The 21398-nt window shown below is 41.7% G+C and overlaps 1 protein-coding gene across 1 annotated transcript; it reads left to right on the top strand.

Moving 5' to 3' along the window:
- The first annotated feature begins 331 nt into the window (after positions 1 to 331).
- Positions 332 to 21136, top strand: pi4k2a (phosphatidylinositol 4-kinase type 2 alpha). The gene is made up of 9 exons (XM_067440758.1): positions 332 to 968; positions 13783 to 13983; positions 17542 to 17673; positions 17823 to 17976; positions 18076 to 18137; positions 18229 to 18328; positions 18483 to 18616; positions 18716 to 18775; positions 20294 to 21136. The coding sequence occupies exons 1-9, from the start codon at positions 630 to 632 to the stop codon at positions 20453 to 20455; spliced, it is 1344 nt and encodes a 447-aa protein (XP_067296859.1). The 5' UTR covers positions 332 to 629; the 3' UTR covers positions 20456 to 21136.
- The last annotated feature ends 262 nt before the right edge of the window (positions 21137 to 21398 follow it).

The raw sequence follows: 21398 nt of genomic DNA, 5'->3' as shown, positions 1-21398 counted from the left end.
TGTGTGTGTGTGTGTGTGTGTGTGTGTGTGTGTGTGTGTGTGTGTGTGTGTGTGTGTGTGTGTGAGAGAGAGAGAGAGAGAGAGAGAGAGAGAGAGAGAGAGAGAGAGAGAGAGAGAGAGAGAGAGAGAGAGAGAGAGAGAGAGAGAGAGAGAGAGAGAGAGAGATTTTATATATTTCATATTTTATATTTATATAATTTGGCAATATTTTATTTTTTACATTCATGCCGATAAAGCAGTCTTGAATTGAATTGTGAGAGAGCTCTATTTAATAAGTAAAACATTCATTTCAAAACATTTTCTCTGCAGTTATAATTCGGCATTAAACTAAACATTCGGCGTAAACTCCAGTGATGTTGTTCACTGTCACATGCTCGATGTGGGTGGTGTAATTCTAGCCAATCACAGTGTACATATGGAAAAACAAGCGAGTTCTCGAGCGCTGATTGGCCAGTGTCATAGCGATCACGCGGCTGTCCCCGCCTCTATCCGGAAGCTTTCCGTCATGTGACTTGTTTGTTGGCGATCTGCTGTACGAAGCCGAATCATTTCATTACAGCAACAAACAAACGCTTGTCCCGGGTAATTCCCCCACTCCCCCATATCTCCTTCTTTCTGCCTTTTCCGCGATGGACGAAACGAGCCCGCTGGTCTCTCCCCTTCGCGATTCCAACGATTTCAGCTATGGTCCCACCGAGCCGACCAGTCCCCGGGGCGGATTTGGAGGGACGCCGGGCTCCGTGGTGCGTCTACCGGCTGGGAGTCCCGGACGCAGCCGCGAGCGACAGCCGCTCCTGGACCGAGATCGAGGCGCGTCGCCCCGGGACCCACACAGGAACGAGTTCCCGGAGGACCCGGAGTTCAGAGAGATCATCCGGAAGGCGGAGCGGGCCATCGAGGAGGGCATCTACCCGGAGCGCATCTACCAGGGCTCCAGCGGCAGCTACTTCGTCAAAGATTCAACAGGGGTGAGAGTTCATCATACCGTGATAACTAATCGTTACATAATCAGTTTTATGGGCATCAATCACTGAGTATGCTGTGTGTTGAGATAACAGCTGTGTCATCAGGTCAGGCCTTGAGTGATGCAAACCACAAATCTCAAGTTTGAGCGTTTACAGAGCAAATCTGGATGTTTCCTTGCACTTTCATGTATTTTTAATGTGGCAACTTTCACCCTTGTCTCAGGGGCTAGTTTCATAAACTTAACCCCTGTGTTAAGACTGTGTCTTACCCTTAAGCACTAATTTGTCCAACTAGCAATTAGTCAAAATTAGTCTTACTTTTCTAATTCAAATTGAACCGATCTACCATTTTATGTAACTAAGTTAGGGCCGGTGTTAAAGAAACAAGTTAGATGACTTACTTTTAAGACTAATGTAAGTGGTTTATGCAACCGCATCCCTATGTGCAATCCTTAATTATAAAAGATGAAGATTAAGAAGTGTGAAGAATAAAACAAACACAAGTAAATTGGAGGTGAGGGTCGTTGGACACATGAATGCTGTGTCATTGACTACAGGATCGCAGCTTTATCATGGCTGTAGTCTAATCTATTCAGTTGCCAATATAAGACAGCGTTTTTGGGCATGATGCCTCGGCAGATCAATAAATAAAAGGCTTACCGGCACTTTCTCTTTGAAGCTCTCTTCAGTGAGACGGCAGAGCTGTGCTTTATGATCATGCCGGCGGTTACCCAGCAGATACACACACTACTACTGTTAAATGAAACCTGAATATAAGGTTAAAGGTGCAATATGTACGATTTTTGGATTAAATATCCCAATATATATTTTGTTGACTTGTATGCTTACATTATCCCAAATGTTTCCTAGAATATTTAAATCCAGAGCAATTTGCTATTTTAACCAGGACGCGGACCGTGCGTCGCCATCAATGACATCATACCCGCTTTACCCTCGATTTTATTTAGTAGAAACCATTGAAACAGCAAAGATGCTTTAATATATCATGTGTTTTATTAGACAGGAGAGCAGCTGTTTGGAGACATTCATTGACAGAAAACGAATCATTGTTATACAGTAGGGCTGCACGATAAATCGCATTTTACATTAAATCAAGCTTATCGCGATTTGACTTAGCGTGATTATGAAATCGCAAAGGCTGCGGTTATCTTTTATACGCAGTTTGTCCGTGTTGGACGGCTCTGTGATCAGTAGTAAATGCTGTTCCATCTGAAAGCACTGCGAGTTTGAGTTGTTTTATAAAGTGTATTTGAAAAAGCAACATGCGTCAAACTTCTTTCCAAACATGAGACGCATTTAGTCACGTTTAATCAATCAAAGCGTTTCAATCTATTTATTCAGCTTACCGATAGTATGATGTATATAGTGATTTCCATAAATGACAGTGCTATCGTACTTCTGCGGCCTATACTTGGAGTACCCTGCCCTCTGGCTTGCAGAGCAGCTTTTAATACTGAGAGGCTGCGTGTGCAATAATCGCAGCCGTTGCCAAATCTTGTGTAGTTTTATTGTGATTTATCGTGCAGTCCTATCATACAGCTCAACGCTGTTAGAAATACTTGTACCGTGCCCAAGTGTGTTTTACGTGATCACCCTACCATCTCTTCCAAGCGGGCCAGGGCCAGCTAAACGAACCAGGTATGGTACGGAGTAGGGATGCACCGATCCGATACTCGTGATCGGTATCGGCTCCGATCTGCCATTATTTGCCGGATCGGGTATCGGACAGACAGGACCGATCCAAATTCGATACTGTGCGCATAATATTCTGTGTTATTGTTAAGCCCCAGCGCCCCACAAAAGGCACAAAAACCTTATAAAGCATCAACGATTCGTGCACTATATTATAAGTGTTCTGAAGCCATTCCTTCGTTTAATGCGAGTACAGATTAGTTCACGGCAATGCTTCCCTCCCCTGCGTCTGTCTGTCAGTCACTCTCCATTCAGCTTTAAACTGTCGCGTTCGGTTACGACACTCAACACGATGAAACTGTCCAAGATTATTTATTGTTTCTGTTATTATGCCTGATCTGTAGATAACGCTCTAACATTACAGTTTCTCAAAAAAATGGCTATCTGCTGGCGTTTATTGCTGTAAACCGTGTTACTTTCTACCGGGTGTCAGTTAGATCACAACACTGGACTAGTTATTATATTGTTCTTCACACACAGTAACTGAAATGTTAAACTGTTAAAATAAACGGCTTATAAGAATACTGCATAGATATACTACGCGTCTATATCTTGTTTTAAACTTCTCGATGCGGACGGGGCGCGGCGCGCTGTGAGCGTCTATGACTGTGAGCATGTGACTCCGTGTTGCTTCAAGCGCATCATCCTGCGCACGGGATGCGCATAAGCGCTTTGTGCCGCTCTGTATTATGCTACTGTTGCGCTATGAAAGCCTTATTAATAGCCGTTCTTGTTCTGCTCTATCTATATGTTGCTGCCTCATTAAAAATATGCACTATACATTTAAAATAAATGCAATTTCTTAGTATATAGGCCCTATTTCTATAAATATATTTACTTGTTTTTCATGAATATATTTTGTGTAACATTGTACCAGATTTACAGCTACAGTTATTAGGGTTGTGCCGATGGACGATATCATCGTCCATCGTGATGGCTGTGCGACATCACGATGGAGAAACACCATCGTGATGCCACGCCCCCGCCCCGCTGCAAGTCTTGCGAGTCGACACCAGAGTATGTGAGCGGAGTGGAGCGGCGGCAATTTCCCCTCCACGCTCTTTCTAAGCATTCAAGAATCCCTCCGCTCCAGCTCCGCTCCGGGTTCACCATCTCCCTCTCCTCGCCTCGCTCACTGATATCAGAAACACCGCTCCGTCTTCGCTCCGAGGAAATTTGCGGCTAATAACTGCTAAAGTATTTTAGTAAGCTCTGAAATATCACTATAAAGTTCGGTTTATAACCTGCATTAACTGAAAAAAATTATAAAAAAATAAACAATAGGAGATTAAGAGCCTAGTTTCAACGTGGTTTATTGGAACATTTGTGTGCATTTCCCCCACTATGCCAAACTGGCTTTATCAAAAGTGAAATATCATTGATGCTTTTTGCAGTGCAAATTTGTTTGTATGTTTGGAAGTTTGGAAAGATGAACGTTTTCATCAGTTATTTTATCTACGGATCAATACAGATTTCTGCTCATTCAAAATCATATAATAGAATATATAATAACTGTATAGGCTGAACTGATCTAAGCTCTAGTTCGAAAAAACGAAAACGAAACTAAAATATTCGTTTTTCGTCGTCCCCCCCCCCCCCCCCCGGACGATATCATCGTCCATCGCGATGTTTTACTGTACACATCGTCAGCTTCCGATTTAAGTGACATCGCCCAACCCTAACAGTTATTCACTTTTGTGGTTTCCTTTATTTTTTCCCAACTAAATGTTTAGATTTTATACAATTATTGCGCACTCGTGATTTTATAACTTTTGCTGCTGTATTATTCACTAATCTAATTTATTCAATTCTACACACTAAGGCTTAGAAATTCTACATAGACAAAACTGCATTGGTATCGGATCGGTTTAGTATCGGTATCGACCGATACTCAACATTTTTAATATCGGATCGGTTCTGGAAAAATGGTATCGGTGCATCCCTAGTACGGAGAACTCGCACTATTGAACTGAACCAGACTTTAGGGGTCGAACGCGCCCGGGCACGGTTCAGATTGCCTAGCGTGAGTCTTACACCCTTAGTCTTATTGTTTAAATCTGATTTTCTTCATTTACAGCGAGTACCATGCAGGAGTAATATGATCTTGCTACTGCAAGTGTGCAACAAGTGTCTCATAGTATATCCGTCGAGTGAACGTAGCATTACATAACTTTCAGCACACTCAAAAGTGTGTAATATAATAAAACAGCGCAGCGTTACCTAGCTGAAAACCTACCGAAACCTATATAACCGGTATGTACCGGACCGAATCAGAATGCAGAGTTTGGTTCCTCATTTCGGTGCCACTTCAATTTAAACGTGCTTTTACACTTTGGCTAGCACTGAGCCAGACACACACACGCTCAACACTCGTCACATATCACAACTATTCAGTGTTTTCAACCACATCATTTTTATTTTAGTTTTCAGACTAAAATGAAAATGCACATAAGCACTAGCAAAAAACACACTGATGTCTGTAAGTGGCAATAACAATCCTTTCACACAGTTATAATTTGCCTACGTGTCTTATTTATATCAAATACGCATTATATAGTTATTAATTGTATAGTTTACTCCATTCTCCTAGTTCACCGGTCACTTACTCTCATGTGTTTTATGAGACGTGATGTAAATCCGACAGATCTGACTCTCTGAGGTGCAAACTAACACATTCACTTGCACATATTTGAAAATCAGAATATCCAATAGTTCTTGACATAGTTAACAAGTTTGTGTATATTTTGAGTAAAAAAAAAAAAAGCCTACATCTGTGATACAGCGCTATTGTGGCAAACAATAAGGCGATGCCTTCTCCAATATTTAGCCAGAGATTACTGCTGTTATACTGTAATTCAATTTAGTGTTAAATTAGGCCTGTTGTAGTTAGGTTAGGTTTTACTGTGATTTTAATTAAGTTTGTTGTGTTGTGTTTGGTATTTATTCATATTTATATATTTAAGTTTACTTTAAAAGTTTTAATAAATTGTTAATTTTAAAGAGAATTTTTTTTTCAATAAAAAGCCATTCTTTATTGTCATCCACTGTCGTTTTGTGGCTCTTTTTTTATTAAAAGTTTTTGTTGAGGCACCGTATATAGGCACCGGTACCATTTTAAAAGTATCGGTTTGGCAATGGTATCGTACAAAACCCAAATGATTCCCAACCCTAGCGTTGCCCCACATACACACGAGCAGAAGAATCATTCGTCTGTGGCATAAAAAAAGCTCTGCGAAATCCAGGGGTCATCGAGCTGTGCCTTTGTTTTGAATATGAGTGACCTCTAGCAGCGGAAAATTACACATTGTGGCTTTTACATCTTCCATAAAAACAGATTGGCTTGATCAGGACGGAGAATTGATAAGTTAACACTTTACTGTAAGATTCCAGTTTATTAAGCAACTCTAGTTAAAATGAACTAACAATGAAGTTAATATATTCATTAACCCTTTGGTGCTCTTTATTTATTTTGTCCGCATCACATATTTTAGTAATCACCATAAAGAAGGTATCATTTGAAAGCTTAAACCCTCAAAACCTGTGAAAACCGTTTTGAAATTGAACATGAAACGGTACTTTAAATCCTTTTTGCAGGCTCCTCCCCCTAGTGGGCGGAGTCATGTTTTATATTACAACATTTATTTAGATTTTTTGAATCCTTTTTTCCCCCGAATCTTGACAAATCGCATCGTCAGAAAGGTCTGAGGCTCAAGGCTGCATATTTAGTGACTGTTTTGAAATGCAGGTGAAATTTGCAACAGAAATGTATTAATTAAAATGCTTAGAAATATTGAATGGATTGTGCGTGTCAACCGGTGGCTGTGTTTGGTTTACGCCTAAACAAAAGCTCATGGGAACTTCAAATTTTTGTAAACACTGCTTGGTTAGACATGTGGCTTTGATTTTATAGCAATTTTAGAATAAACTTAGAGTCTACCATAACTTTTTTTTTACACTTTTACTTCAGAAATAATCTGCTGAGTGTCTTCTTTAAAACTAGACCAGCCTTATGTCCATATTCCACAGCATTCATGACTTACGATTGGACAGTGCATTTTCAGGACTACGCTCAGGTTTACTCTCAGTAGCCCCTTTCACACTGCACGTCGGACCCGCAATATTCCCAGAACATTGCCGGGTCGCCTTCTGTGTGAAAGCAACCACGTCCCGGCATTGATTACCGAATTCGACCCGGGTCGGGGACCTAGTAACATTGCGGGATTCGACCCGGGACGAGCGCTGTGTGAACAAAAGCCGAAACTAATGCCGCAACGTGTACGTAGTTATCGTGCGACTCATAGAGCTTGTTTTTTCAATAATACAACCCTGCAGTGCCAGAAGAGCTAGTCGGTGTTTTAAACGCAGAGAGTGTTCGTATACAAAAGAAACTAAAATTAAACAAGCAGAAATGAGCGCAAACTGGACACAAGTCGAGACCACGGAGCTCCTTACTATCCGCGCTGAAGCGGAGATCGCTCGCTGTTATACGTCATCAGGATGTCACGTGTCAACTCGACCCGGGACCGTTACGGGTTGTGTGTGAAAGCGCACATATTACGGCATTTCGCTGGCAGTGTGAATGGACCAAATCTAGCGGCCCGGGAACATTATCTGTGTATTTGCCGGAATCGCAGTGTGAAAGGGGCTAGTCAGTGTTTTACTAATACATATATTACATACTTTTAGTTTAGTAAAGTATTTCTTTATATGTGCTTTTATCATATTTATTAGTTTCTATTTAGCTTTATTTTTTATTTCAGATTAATTTGGTAACACTTTAGAATAACGGTCATTAGTTATCATGAACTGCACTTATGAAGCATTTATTTATCTTTGTTAAGGTTAATTTCAACATTTAATACTTTATTAAAATCATATATTTTAGTTTATAAAAATCCAGCTGTTCGTGGTTTGCTCATGTTAGTTCACACTGCTTTAACTAATGTTAACGAGATTTAACATTAGTTAAATAATATAATAAATAAATGCTTTATAAGTGCAGTTCATTATTAGTTCATGATAACTAATGACCATTATTCTACAATGTTACCATTAAGTTTTATTAAGTTTAGTACTTAAAAAGGACTAAAAAGGCAACATTTCTTATAAAGTATTTATATTGTACTTTATTTCAGATTTATTTCAATGATCAAAACGTTTATAGTTTTAGATTTAGTTAACAAGAACACTGACGTCCATTTACAGTAGAGAGAAGTGTTTTATTTTTAAAAGTGGCTATAGTTGACTCTAGTTTAATCTAATCTAAGCTCGAGTTGGATTTGACACGGTACGTCTGTGTGTTTCAGGTAGCGGTTGACCTCTATGGTGTCAATAGCTGATAAACTGCATGCTAGTATTCACCTCAAACCCAGTGAACTCACTATTTAGACAGCATTTAGTCACTCGTGAAATGTTTGTCTAGATAGGCAGCTCCCTCGGCAGTGCGACAAATGCCATCGTCTTTGCTCACTAAACGCTTAACTTACCAACACTTTGTAAAAATACAGAACTGTGCAGTGTTATTTAGTAATGTGGGCATTTCATCAGACAGTTCATTCAAAGAAATGAGGAAACTGTGGAATAACCATGAGAGAAAGTCATGGTTTGACATGGTTTAAGACGTGTCACATGCGTTAAACCGCCTAATTTCTGCCATGTGACCTCAGCGATTATGGCTGCGCAGTGTGTTAGCCGAGTGTGTGGCCACTGAATCAAACGGTCAAAACTCTCGGCTTTGGACCCGGTTTGCTTCAGAACGCACTAGATTGTGAGAGAATTCAAAGGTTATATTGATTATGTTTATCACAAAGCGACTGATTGTTTTGTTGTGCCTGTTCAGCAGAGCCGAGTGAATGTTAAACCCTTTAATCCTCATAGTAAAGACGGAGTTGAACGAACAGACTCTTCCAGTTTCACTCCATCAAGATGAAGAGGATTCGGGATTTCGTTTCTCAATGGTTTAGTTTCCTGAACTGAATAACACGATGGGCCCAAGAAGGAGCAACACTGGGAACTCCACTGACAACGTGTAGATATTCGGTGGGAGTTCCCAGTGTTGCTCCTTCTTGGGCCCATCGTGTTATTCAGTTCAGGTTTAATATAAGTGTAGTTTAAAGAGTCTAAAATATCTATTTATTTACATACAGAAGTGGTGTGTGTGAGTGTGTGAGTGTGTGAGTGTGTGAGTGTGTGAGTGTGTGAGTGTGTGAGTGTGTGAGTGTGTGTGAGTGTGTGTGAGTGTGTGTGAGTGTGTGTGAGTGTGTGTGAGTGTGTGAGTGTGTGAGTGTGTGAGTGTGTGAGTGTGTGAGTGTGTGTGTGTGTGTGAGTGAGTGTGTGAGTGAGTGTGTGAGTGAGTGTGTGAGTGAGTGTGTGAGTGAGTGTGTGAGTGAGTGTGTGAGTGAGTGTGTGAGTGAGTGTGTGAGTGAGTGTGTGAGTGTGTGAGTGAGTGTGTGAGTGTGTGAGTGAGTGAGTGAGTGAGTGAGTGAGTGAGTGAGTGAGTGAGTGAGTGAGTGAGTGAGTGAGTGAGTGAGTGTGTGAGTGTGTGAGTGAGTGTGTGTGTGTGTGTGTGTGTGTGTGTGTGTGTGTGTGAGTGTGTGAGTGAGTGTGTGAGTGAGTGTGTGAGTGAGTGTGTGAGTGAGTGTGTGAGTGAGTGTGTGAGTGTGTGAGTGTGTGAGTGTGTGAGTGTGTGAGTGTGTGAGTGTGTGAGTGTGTGAGTGAGTGTGTGAGTGTGTGAGTGAGTGTGTGAGTGTGTGAGTGAGTGTGTGAGTGTGTGAGTGAGTGTGTGAGTGTGTGAGTGAGTGTGTGAGTGAGTGTGTGAGTGTGTGAGTGTGTGTGTGAGTGTGTGTGTGAGTGTGTGAGTGTGTGAGTGAGTGTGTGAGTGAGTGTGTGAGTGAGTGTGTGAGTGTGTGAGTGAGTGTGTGAGTGAGTGTGTGAGTGTGTGAGTGTGTGAGTGTGTGAGTGTGTGAGTGTGTGAGTGTGTGAGTGTGTGAGTGTGTGAGTGTGTGAGTGTGTGAGTGTGTGAGTGTGTGAGTGTGTGAGTGTGTGAGTGTGTGTGTGAGTGAGTGTGTGAGTGAGTGTGTGAGTGAGTGTGTGAGTGAGTGTGTGAGTGAGTGTGTGAGTGAGTGTGTGAGTGTGTGAGTGTGTGAGTGTGTGAGTGTGTGAGTGTGTGAGTGTGAGTGTGTGTGTGAGTGTGTGTGTGAGTGTGTGTGTGAGTGTGTGTGTGTGTGTGTGAGTGTGTGTGTGAGTGTGTGTGTGAGTGTGTGAGTGTGTGAGTGAGTGAGTGTGTGAGTGAGTGTGTGAGTGAGTGTGTGAGTGAGTGTGTGAGTGAGTGTGTGAGTGAGTGTGTGAGTGAGTGTGTGAGTGAGTGTGTGAGTGAGTGTGTGAGTGAGTGTGTGAGTGTGTGAGTGAGTGTGTGAGTGTGTGAGTGTGTGAGTGAGTGAGTGAGTGAGTGAGTAGGGTAGGTTTAGGGGCAGGGGCAGTGTAGGGGGATTAAATTTACAGTTTGGTATAAAAACCACTACGCCCATATGGAAAGTCCCCATAAAACACGGAAACACAACTTGTTTGTGTGTGTGTGTGTGTGAGGCTGTGAGCAAAAGTAACTGTTTACTATTGATTATATTATCACTACCCTCCTCATTACCATCATTTAGCAGAGTCTAAAGTTTCTAAAAAACAAAACAAAGGGAAACGGTTCTAAGCTTTCAGTCAAGTGACCAAAAAATCTGAATCTCTATCTGCACACAAGCCGCAAGCTAACTAATTTAATTTATGAAGTAATTTGGGAGAGTTTGAATCTGGCCTTAAAGGGATAGTTCACTTTAAAATGAATATTCTGTCATCCTTTACTCACCCTCAAGTTGTTTCAAACCTGTATGAGTTTCTTCAGCTGAACACAAGGGAAGATATTTTGAAGAATGTCAGTAACCAAACAGTTAACTGGAGCCATTGACTTACATAGTATTTTTTTCCTACTATGTAAGTCAATGGCTCCAGTTAACAGTTTGGTTACTGACATTCTTCAAAATATCTTCCCTTGTGTTCAGCTGAAGAAAGAAACTCATACAGGTTAGAAACAACTTGAGGGCGAGTAAAGGATGGCAGAATATTCATCTTAAAGTCAACTATCCCTTTAATCCTTCAGGACATGATTATTAGTCATGACGAGTGTGTCTACACACTGCAGCCTGTAGGGGGCAGGAGTGAGCCGAGGGTCTGATGTGAGTTTGGTGTTATCTCGAAGGGCTTGTGAAACACACACACACTGGGTCTGATCACACTAGTGAGGAAGCTCACATGAGTCATTAAACTCATGGCCACATGTCAGGTCAGGTGGTGCGCCGGGCCAGCTTCTCGTTCACATCAAATCAAATCACAGATGAGTCACGGAGACCAGATGAAGTCTTTGTTAAAGGTCGCTGGGGAAATCACAAGGCAGAATGTGTAACTGTGTTGGGCGTATAGTCTTGCACATCTGTTTAAAAGTTTAGCGTCCTAAGATTTGTGAATGTTTTTGAAAGAAGTGTCTCCTGCTCAACAAGGCTGAATTCAATGCATGAAAAATACTGGACATTTAAAATGGATGTTTTCTATGTGAATATATGTTAAAGTGTACTTTATTCCTGTGATCAAAGCTGTATTTTCAGCATCCTTACTCCAGTCTTCAGGTCACATGATCCTTCAGAAATCATTCAGATATGAGGATTAGATGCTCAAGAATCATTTATGATTATTATCAGTGTTGAAAACAGATTCACATCTCTTACAAAGGATTATTTCGAGATTCTTTAATGAATAATAATCTCAATATAAATGTCTGTTGCTATCACAGAACGATCCTTCCTGAAATCTAGTGACAATCTTACTGACGCCAAACTTTTGAACGATGGTGTGCAATTGGTTTCCTTTTAGTTGTTGCAGTGTTTTTACCTAAAAAATTCACACATTTCACCTTCAAATCAGACATGTCCCATATGAGATGTTTTTCACAGCATTCTGGGATTGCTTTATTGATAAAACACCATTTTAAATTCTAGTCCTCTCTAGTGAAGGTGCTTGGACAGTGTCTGTGTTTGCTCTAAATGTACCTCTCTTGGTTTAGCATGAAGATGTAAATGTGATTTTGGTCTGAGGCCCAGTTTACAGCTGATATTAAGATGCGTTTTAGTCGATAAGATCACAGGTAGACGAGGGAGACACTCACATTCACACCTGGTGTTTTAATCCGTCTCTTTTGTCCACTTTCGAACACTTCTGTCCTGATTTCTTCAAGAGGAGGGTCTATGGCCGGGTAAATGTGTTTTTTTCAGATCTTTCGATCTAATGGACAAAAATAAGCTCACGCAATACCACAGCCGCAATGGACCCTTTTGACTGACTATGATTACACGTTGTAATGGTCATCAATATTAAAAATCTGGCAACGTTTTTGTACATGTATAACACTAATAGTTTGTATGATATTACTTTTGCATCAAATTACAATAAACAACTTACCGCTGCTACACTCTAAAAACTGCTGGGTTGAAAACAACCCGAGTTGGGTTGAAAATGGTCAAACCCAGAAATGGGGTTGTTTGAACCCATTGAATTGACCCATTCAAACAACCCAATTTCTGGGTTTGTCCATTTTCAACCCAACTCGGGTCGTTTTTAACCCAGCAGTTTTTAGAGTGTAGGAGGAAGTTTCTGATACAGCGTCTATGGGAGTGATGGAAAAATGTACATCTCTTTTCTGTTTTCGCTGCCGTTATCAATCTCACTCTATTTTTTCCCTTTTTTTTTTTTAAATTGTGAAATCACTATTGTGGAGTTTTTAATTTGCTATTTGAGCAAATGGGGAGACAAAAATATATTTAATGTATTCTCTCATTTACCGCTATAAAAGTTAACCCAACGATGACGACTTCTGCTCTAAGAAAGCCGGAAATGTGAAAAGGGCCAATACCAGCCGAACGGCAGTAATGTTCTGCATTCGGTCAGTCAGAGAGTAGAGGGTCTTTTATGGCTGTTCAAACACAAATGAGTTTTCGACTACCTCTGGATGTGGTCTAAAGTTGACAAGCTCAAAATGAATGAATGAGGCATTTATATAGCGCTTTCATATGTACTACTGTACACCCAAAGTGCTTTACACTAATGACAGGAGTCTCTCCTCAGTGTGCAGCATCAACACATGTTTTTAGATCACGTTTACACCTGTATTTAGTGTCGTTCACTTGTGATCCAATCGACCAAAACGCATCTTAAAGGTGCAGTGTGTAAAATTTAGCTGTATTTAGTGGTGAGGTTGCGAATTGTAACTGCCCATGCCCCCTACCCTTAAAGCTCCACTGTGTGATATTTTCCCCCATCTAGCGGTGTAAAGGTTTATGACCATCCAGCGACTAATAGTTTCTGTTTCTCTCAATTCTGATTTCTTTTTAACTCCTACGGTGGCCGATTTAGTCCAAAATTAATGGCAATCCCCCTCTTCACATTCGACACGGTGCCATCGTGTTAAAACGCGAAAGGCGAAGCTTGAATTTACGGGTTTGTCCCTCTTTGGCTACTGTACTTTCAAGATGGAGGAGCAACATGGCGACCGGCATTCGAACCCCTCACCCGTATGTGTTTTCAATGGCATATTATAAACTTACGAGAATACTTTATTACTTGAAAGAAGTAAATATACATTAATGAGCACATATATTTTTGAAAGAACTAAGTGATTTTAGCTAAGAATAAACCAAAAATGTACGGTGGCCGACACAGGACAAAAATGTCGTTGTCTGAGAGAGCAGAGAGTAGCTAGTGCTCTGTAGAAACATGGCAGCGCAAAATGGCGACTTCACTGTAAGGAGACCCACGGTGTATGGAGATAGCAGTGACTCATTCTAAGGTAATGAAAACATAACGGTTCATTATATAAGGTCTTTATACACCAATGAAAATACAGTTTTGTATATTATATAGCGTTTCTGTCAATAGATCCTCCTCAATACTACACACTTCACCTTAATACCAGGTGTAAACAAGGCCTCAGATGTGAGATGTGTACGGTAGCGTTTCATGGTCTGCTGCTTCATGAAACCTGATCTGAAATGTCCTCTTTTTGCTCCAACAGAAGGTCATCGGGGTCTTCAAGCCAAAGAACGAGGAGCCGTACGGCCAGCTGAACCCCAAGTGGACCAAATGGCTGCAGAAGCTGTGCTGTCCGTGCTGTTTCGGCCGGGACTGTCTGGTTCTGAATCAGGGCTACCTGTCCGAGGCCGGAGCCAGTTTAGTGGACCAGAAACTAGAGCTCAACATCGTGCCGCGCACTAAGGTATGACACACTTCTGCATCTTCACTGAAACCAAAACCGAGGTGAATGAGGACGTGAGAAAGTATGGTGATAGTCATGATGGTTTTGTGCTTGTTAGTCAACCTCTTTCGTTTCCTGTTGTTGACACGCATGAAAACAAGCTAGTCAACCACACGGCTAAACATAACGGTTACCTCACTTACACTCCCACGCCATTGCTGACTGTTGACAGAGAAGACTGACATGTCATAGGCTGTGTTCACACTTGGCATGTTTGATGGATTCAAACCAACCCTGGTGTGATTGCTCTGTTAGTGCGGTTCATTTGAATAAGCGTGAACCCAACGTGCAGAAAAGATGGGTCTCGCTCCGCTTCCAAATGAACTATGTGGTTCGACTGACATATGAACGCAACGTGGACCAAAGACATCTAAACCAGTGTTTCCCATCCACGATCCTGGAGGCACACCAACACTGCAGCCACACAACACCCATTACAGGTCTTTGAGTCTCCACTAATAAGATGGTCGTTTGAATCAGGTGTGTTTGATTAGGGTTGGAAAACACTGATCTAAACTAACCAAAAACGGGACATGATGTCCTTCTAGGACAGCCAGGAACCTTGGGGTTATGATTTGATGATCAGTTACACTTCACTGACCACATTACTGCAAAAATGCAGATTTGCTTTATACAACATTAGGAAGATTAGACCCTTCCTATCAGAACAGGCCACACAACTCCTGGTTCAAGCTCTTGTTCTCTCCAGACTGGACTATTGTAATGCTCTTCTGGCTGGCTTCCAGCATGCACTATCAAACCCTTGCAGCTGATCCAGAATGCAGCGGCGAGAGTGGTCTTTAATGAGCCGAAGAGAGCGCATGTTACGCCTCTCTTCATCAAACTGCACTGGTTGCCTATGGCTGTTTGCATCAAATTCAAGGCACTAGTTCTCGCCTACAAAACAACCTCTGGCTCTGCACCAATATACCTAAACTCGCTTGCTCAGACTTACACACCCTCCAGAAGCTTGCGTTCTGCGAGTGAGCGGCGCCTCGTGGTTCCATCCCAAAGAGGCATGAAATCGCTCTCACGGACATTTTCCTGGACCGTTCCCACCTGGTGGAATGACCTGCCGATCTCAATTCGAGCAGCCAAGTCTGTAGCCATTTTTAAAAAACATCTAAAGATGCATCTTTTCCAGCAGCGCCTGACCAATAAAGACTAGCACTTTACTAACTTAACTATTCTTTTTTGTTTTTCTTTTATTAAAAAAAGTCTGTGTGTGTACTGTGCTAGATAATCTGAGGCCCCTTGTTTGTCTGATTGCTTCAATAGCCCCGGAGGTTGACGTCACGCAGCCTAAACGCCGCCATTTTGGCGGGCAATCAGAGCGGCTGCAGCATTGGTATCTTTAAAATAATAACATAAACATAAGTGCTTATATATATATATATCATCAAGAAAGGCTATTTGAAACGAAATTAAGGATCAATAAATAAATACTGAAACAAAAAAATAAGAAATATCATTTATTGATTATGAAGGATTTTATTTGACATGCACAACATAGACCAGATGGATCAGATGCACACAGCGGCTCTGTTTTGGACAGGTTCATGTTAACCGCTAACATATCACATTAATCTATTCACACGTTTTCTCTCTTAAAATGTAAGCACATGTCGGCCTGTATGTTAGCATTATCTTATACGTGTAAAGAATCGAAGGGTGCGTCTCAATCAGCTCCCTAGTTCAGTCACTAGTCAGGGCACTGATCAGGACCTGACGACTGAACCAGGGAGCTGATTGAGACGCACCCGAAGTCTGTCATGTAAAACGAGCGTATTGATCCAGTTCAGTCTGCCTGCTGTTCTATCTGTTAAAGCTGCTATTGATAAGAGGCTTCCGCAGTTTAATGGTGCCACGCAAAAACATTTAGGGGTGCATAAGTTGTAACTAAGAGTCTATTTACGTCAAAACTAGGTTAGTTGTAACTTAGGCACAGCTGGTGCAACAGGTGTCCTGACAGAAAAGCTATCCGTTCCTTTATTGATACACGTGAAAAGCACCCCAGGGGCATTATAGAGATCTGTCATGTTGAATCTATTAAGCTTTGATATGCACAAGTCTATTGAATTAAAGTGTGCAGTGAACTCTGTAGCCGTGAAACTCATGGTCGTAAACAGAATGGGTCACGTGACCTCCAGAGCTCTATTGCTCTCCTCATTTGTAAGTCGCTTTGGATAAAAGCGTCTGCTAAATGATTAAATGTAAATGTAGGATGCAACCCTAAAAAGGATAGAATGCTCAAGCTTACATGTTTTTTCTGATCATAGTCGTGATGTTGTAGCCTGACAAGCCAGACCCACATCAAGATGTTTGGTCTGGAAACTCCCCATTGACGGCTCAATCTGAGGGGCGGATAAACGGTTGTCTTTCAAACTCCCTCTGCACGCGATAGGATAGCGCTACACCAACCAGAGCAACGAAGGTGAAGCAGAGCTCGCTGACAGATTAAACATTCGCCGTATCCGGTCGGCTAAACTCCGAACACATCTTCCCTTTTTAAGAATGACTTCAGTGCCGTTCTTTGTTCTTTTCTCAGAGAAAAGCTTAACTCCAAGTCTTCCAGAGTCGCGGTCAAAGCTGATTCGAAAGACCGCCGTTCGCCAGTTTCTGTGTTTACTAGAAGCACGCAAACGCAACTCGGCCGTCGTCATTATGGCCCCGCCCACCGACTCTATACACGATGTGATTGGCCCGACCAGATTGAGAGGAATACAGCTCAGAAGGGTATTGAGAGTTCCTAGACGACACTCGCAGATTAAATTTGCTGCCGCTAGGGTGCGTCTAGATTTCTAGGCTAGTGATGTTGCCCATCACCATTCAGAACATGCGTCAGAACCGTGTCGCTTCACAGCAGATCTATGTTTGTGTGTGTGTGTGACGGAAGGATTCCTGTTTCTGTTTTGACTTCTTTACACATCTTATATGCTCTTGACGAGTTCTCAGCTGGTTAAAATACCATCATATGGAGCTATGCATGTACACAACGAGCACACAGTATTGTTTTGGATGTTTGGTGAGTTCTGTCACCAAATATACGTCATAAAAGCCGACCAATCAGATTGTGAACATTATCCCTATGCCATTAGGTTTGGTGTTAAAAATGCCAATGTGAACACTAAGCGGACTAGGACTAAGGCTGAATCTGAAATCGCTCCCTATAACCCTTAAATGGGGCACTATCTGAGGGGACTGCCATTTCTAGTGGTGTCCGAAACCATAGTGGACGTTATTGAGTGCTCATTTAATCCCACAATGCATCGCAATAACGAGTGTACAGCCGACGTACACACAACAGCTGTCCGACTTCACACACTCGTTTTGGTTCACTCCTTCAAGTGAACTGTATTAGTGGACTAAAAAAGGGAATGGGGATTGCGGGTTTAGGGGGCGATTTCGGATTCATAAATGTTTTTTTTTTTGTTCCAGACCAAACTAACTAAAGCGAACCGAACTATCCTTGTGAACACACCCCTGTATAAAGCGTTCTCTGTGCTCTCTTTCTCTTAGGTGGTGTATTTATCCAGCGAGACGTTTAATTACAGCGCCATCGATCGAGTAAAGTCTCGAGGAAAGAGGTTAGCTCTAGAAAAAGTGCCCAAGGTTGGCCAACGCTTCCACCGGATTGGCCTGCCACCAAAGGTAAGGTTTATGACAGCGCCACCTTTCTGCCTGGAGGAAGTTGAGACATTTTTGGCTCTTGTAGGTTTATACAAGTGTTATCTTACAAGTGAAACAAGTTTCTATTGGCTGTTGTATGTTTGTGAACTCGTTTCTATTGGCTGTCGTAGGTGGGCTCATTCCAGCTCTTCGTAGAGGGGTATAAAGACGCTGATTTCTGGCTGCGGCGGTTCGAGGCGGAGCCTTTACCCGAAAACACTAATCGCCAACTTCAGCTACAGTTTGAGAGACTGGTGGTGCTGGATTACATCATCAGAAACACAGGTAACCACGGTCAAAGGTCAAACAAATAGACACATTTTAACATTTTTACCATCTATGTTTTGACAAATAATGTTTGTGTGTGGTTGCATGGATCTTTAGACAGAGGAAATGACAACTGGCTCATAAAATATGACTATCCGATGGATACGTCAAGCAATAGGGTGAGTGACCCGCTGATATTTTTGGGAGATTTTCCATCCCGTCGTGTTTTCATGTTCGTGTTTGTGTTTATGGAGTGGTTTTCTCATCCAGGACAGTGATTGGGTGCTAGTGAAGGACCCCATCATTAAGCTGGCAGCCATTGACAACGGTCTGGCCTTTCCTCTCAAACACCCGGATTCATGGAGAGCCTGTAAGCCAATCACAAGCCACCTCATAAACACATGACCATCTACTGGCCAATCACATTCTTTATAAGTGTTAAACTGCAGCTTGAGGTGTTTTCATTCATTCGTTGTAGTTTGTCCCCAGTCAGTTCAGTTTTTTGTTTAATGTGTTTCCTGTAGATCCGTTTTACTGGGCGTGGCTGCCACAGGCTAAAGTTGCCTTTTCCCAAGAGATCCGAGATTTAGTTCTTCCCAAATTCTCCGACCCAAACTTCATCAAAGACCTTGAAGAAGATCTATATGAGCTTTTTAAGGTAAGCCACCAGGATCGCTGTGAAATTCAGCTGATATGTTGGTCTATTTTATGAAACGAATGCCCAGTGTTGACTTTATATTTGCGTTCGCTTTGACAGAAAGATCCGGGTTTCGACAGAGGACAGTTCAAGAAGCAGGTCTCAGTAATGAGGGGGCAGGTGAGTCTTTAACCACTAGATTTCTGTTGTTTAAAGACACTGAAAACATCTGCGTTATAGTAATATGATATGGTAGGGCTGGGCAATAAATCAGTATTGATGTATAGAGAAAAATAAATCCACAATATCGTTAATAAAGTCATATTTTATATTTAACCTACATCTCTTGAGTGACCCATTTCAGCTAGTGACACTTGAGTCTTCATGACAATCCGCCAAAATAAAAGTTTGGTTTATCTTGAAATTATGACAGAAATATGTTTCTATAGTAAAAAGTACGGCTTAAAATAATAATTTAAAGGAAAATCATATATTAGAATTGTTTCTCAATTAGTTATTGTAATTTATACAGTGTGCATACCTTATTTGACAAAAATAAAAAGTGCAATGTTTAAAGACGAGACACTTGGCAGAATATTGCTGAAGTGAAAAAAGTTTTAAAAAGTGAACCTGAAAAAATTAGTATAATTGTACATCTATTGTTAGGGAAAATGCACAAAAAATTATAATTTAAATACTTTTTATATGAAATATATTTTCCGAAACACATTTTACTCTAAAACTGCGAGAAAGTCAAAGCTGTACATCTAAAGAAGTCGTGCTCTAAATTCGAAGTTGATATCACAAAAAAGGTAGCCTGACAAGCCAGACCCACATCAAGATGTTTGGTCTGGAAACTCACCATTGACGGCTCAATCCGAGGGGCGGATAAACGGTTGTCTTTCAAACTCCCTCTGCACGTGATAGGATAGCGCTACACCAACCAGAGCAACGAAGGTGAAGCAGAGCTCGCTGACTGATTAAACATTCACCGTATGCGGTCGGCTAAACTCCGAACACATCTTCCCTTTTTAAGAATGACTTCAGTGCCGTTCTTTGTTCTTTTCTCAGAGAAAAGCTTAACTCCAAGTCTTCCAGAGTCGCGGTCAAAGCTGATTCGAAAGACCGCCGTTCGCCAGTTTCTGTGTTTACTAGAAGCACGCAAACGCAACTCAACCGTCGTCATTATGGCCCCGCCCACCGACTCTATACACGATGTGATTGGCCCGGCCAGATTGAGGGGAATACAGCTCAGAAGGGTATTGAGAGTTCCTAGACGACACTCGCGGGCAGATTAAACTTGCTGCCGCTAGGGTGCGTCTAGATTTCTAGGCTACAAAAAATGAGCTTTTAGTAAGAATGTATGTGGGCCCAGTACCAAACGTTTCCACTGGATGAAATTCGTCTCCTATTCATTTCCATAGCAAGTGCCAAAACCTTACCATGTTTTGTACCATTCCAATGAAGTAAAAAACAAACGTGAAATATTTACAGCACCAGAGGGAAACTGAAGTTTGCAAGAAGAGAAATGATTCTGGTTTACAAATACACAAACTCTATTCAGCCTAAAATTGCCAAAATGAGATGCAATTGATCCCTAAATTCCCAGCTTGTCTCTAAATAAACTCCGTGCAGCTCTTATTCTTGATATCTATTTCTGAGACGTTCCAGCTCATTTCCTGTCCTGCATTCCTCTAGATCCTGAATCTCAGCCAGGCGCTGCGGGAGGGCAAGACGCCGCTGCAGCTGGTGCAGATGCCGCCCGTGATCGTGGAGACGGCGCGGGCGCCGCAGCGGGCCAACAGCGAGTCCTACACGCAGAGCTTCCAAAGCAGAAGACCCTTCTTCACCTGGTGGTGATGGGGGCTTGTGTGTGTGTGTGCAACCCGATTTAGTTGCATTTTTGTTTTTTTTCATTGCCATTTTGGGAACACATGAGAGTGGAAAAAGATCCAGTAATTGACGAGAAACCTTTTCCACACACAAAATTCCTGAAGGAGAGCATTGCCTTGTGGACTGTTGCACCGTATGAACACTCGAAGCTGCGTTCAGAATGACTTGCATGTCAGTAAGACAGTGAAGGAGAAACTTTATACTGTAGTGAAATCCGGATGCTTGGCGACTCCCTCCCCGGCACTGGAGCCACTGCTCAACTGTCAGTCATAGGCCTTTTCTTGCCTCCTGTTAGTTTTGTTTTTATCACAATCATTGAAAAGTCACACACTATCCTCTGCGTTTTTTTCATTAGCATTATATTTTTCTACGTTTTTCACGTGCACGTGTCATGATCTGGAGGCGGAGTCTCCTCGGAGCTCAACTGAGCATGTGCAGAAACACTGGAACGTTCCATCCTCTTTATTTTTGTTCATCGTTTGATTTCGTTTGGAAAATCAGAAGATATAATTTTTTTAAAAATGTATTCACAGGTGTCAAAACTGACCTTAAAACGTGACAATGGACTGTATAATTTGTATGTAATGTATTTAATGAAAGATGCTAAAAACTATAACAGTGCGGTACTCAATAAAAGAACGGACTCGAGTTTTATTTCAAAAACTATTTAATCGGAAGTTCCAGCTTTAGTGACGATGAGAAAAATAACTCCTGTGCATGTAGTGGTGTTCAGAGAAATTGGCTACATGTGTTCATCTGTATTGCTTCTAAATGTCTGTCCAAGTGACAGAAGAAGACATTAAATAATCAGCACTAATGATTAGTGTCCAGCATACTTCTATACTAATGCATCATTTACATATTTACCACAGGCTATAACAAATGCTAATACATTCCTCTACATTTTTAG

This window comes from Pseudorasbora parva, chromosome 4 (genome assembly GCF_024679245.1).
Source record: "Pseudorasbora parva isolate DD20220531a chromosome 4, ASM2467924v1, whole genome shotgun sequence".
Taxonomy (NCBI): domain Eukaryota; kingdom Metazoa; phylum Chordata; class Actinopteri; order Cypriniformes; family Gobionidae; genus Pseudorasbora; species Pseudorasbora parva.
Note: the sequence above shows the minus strand (reverse complement) of the source record. Positions and strands in the feature narration are given on the sequence as shown.

Coding starts and splice junctions, on each gene's coding strand:
- pi4k2a (XM_067440758.1), top strand. CDS start 630: ATGGACGAAACGAGCCCGCTGGTCTCTCCCCTTCGCGATTCCAACGAT. Junction 13,984..17,541: donor ACATCGTGCCGCGCACTAAG/GTATGACACACT, acceptor TCTTTCTCTTAG/GTGGTGTATTTATCCAGCGA. Junction 17,977..18,075: donor TTACATCATCAGAAACACAG/GTAACCACGGTC, acceptor ATGGATCTTTAG/ACAGAGGAAATGACAACTGG.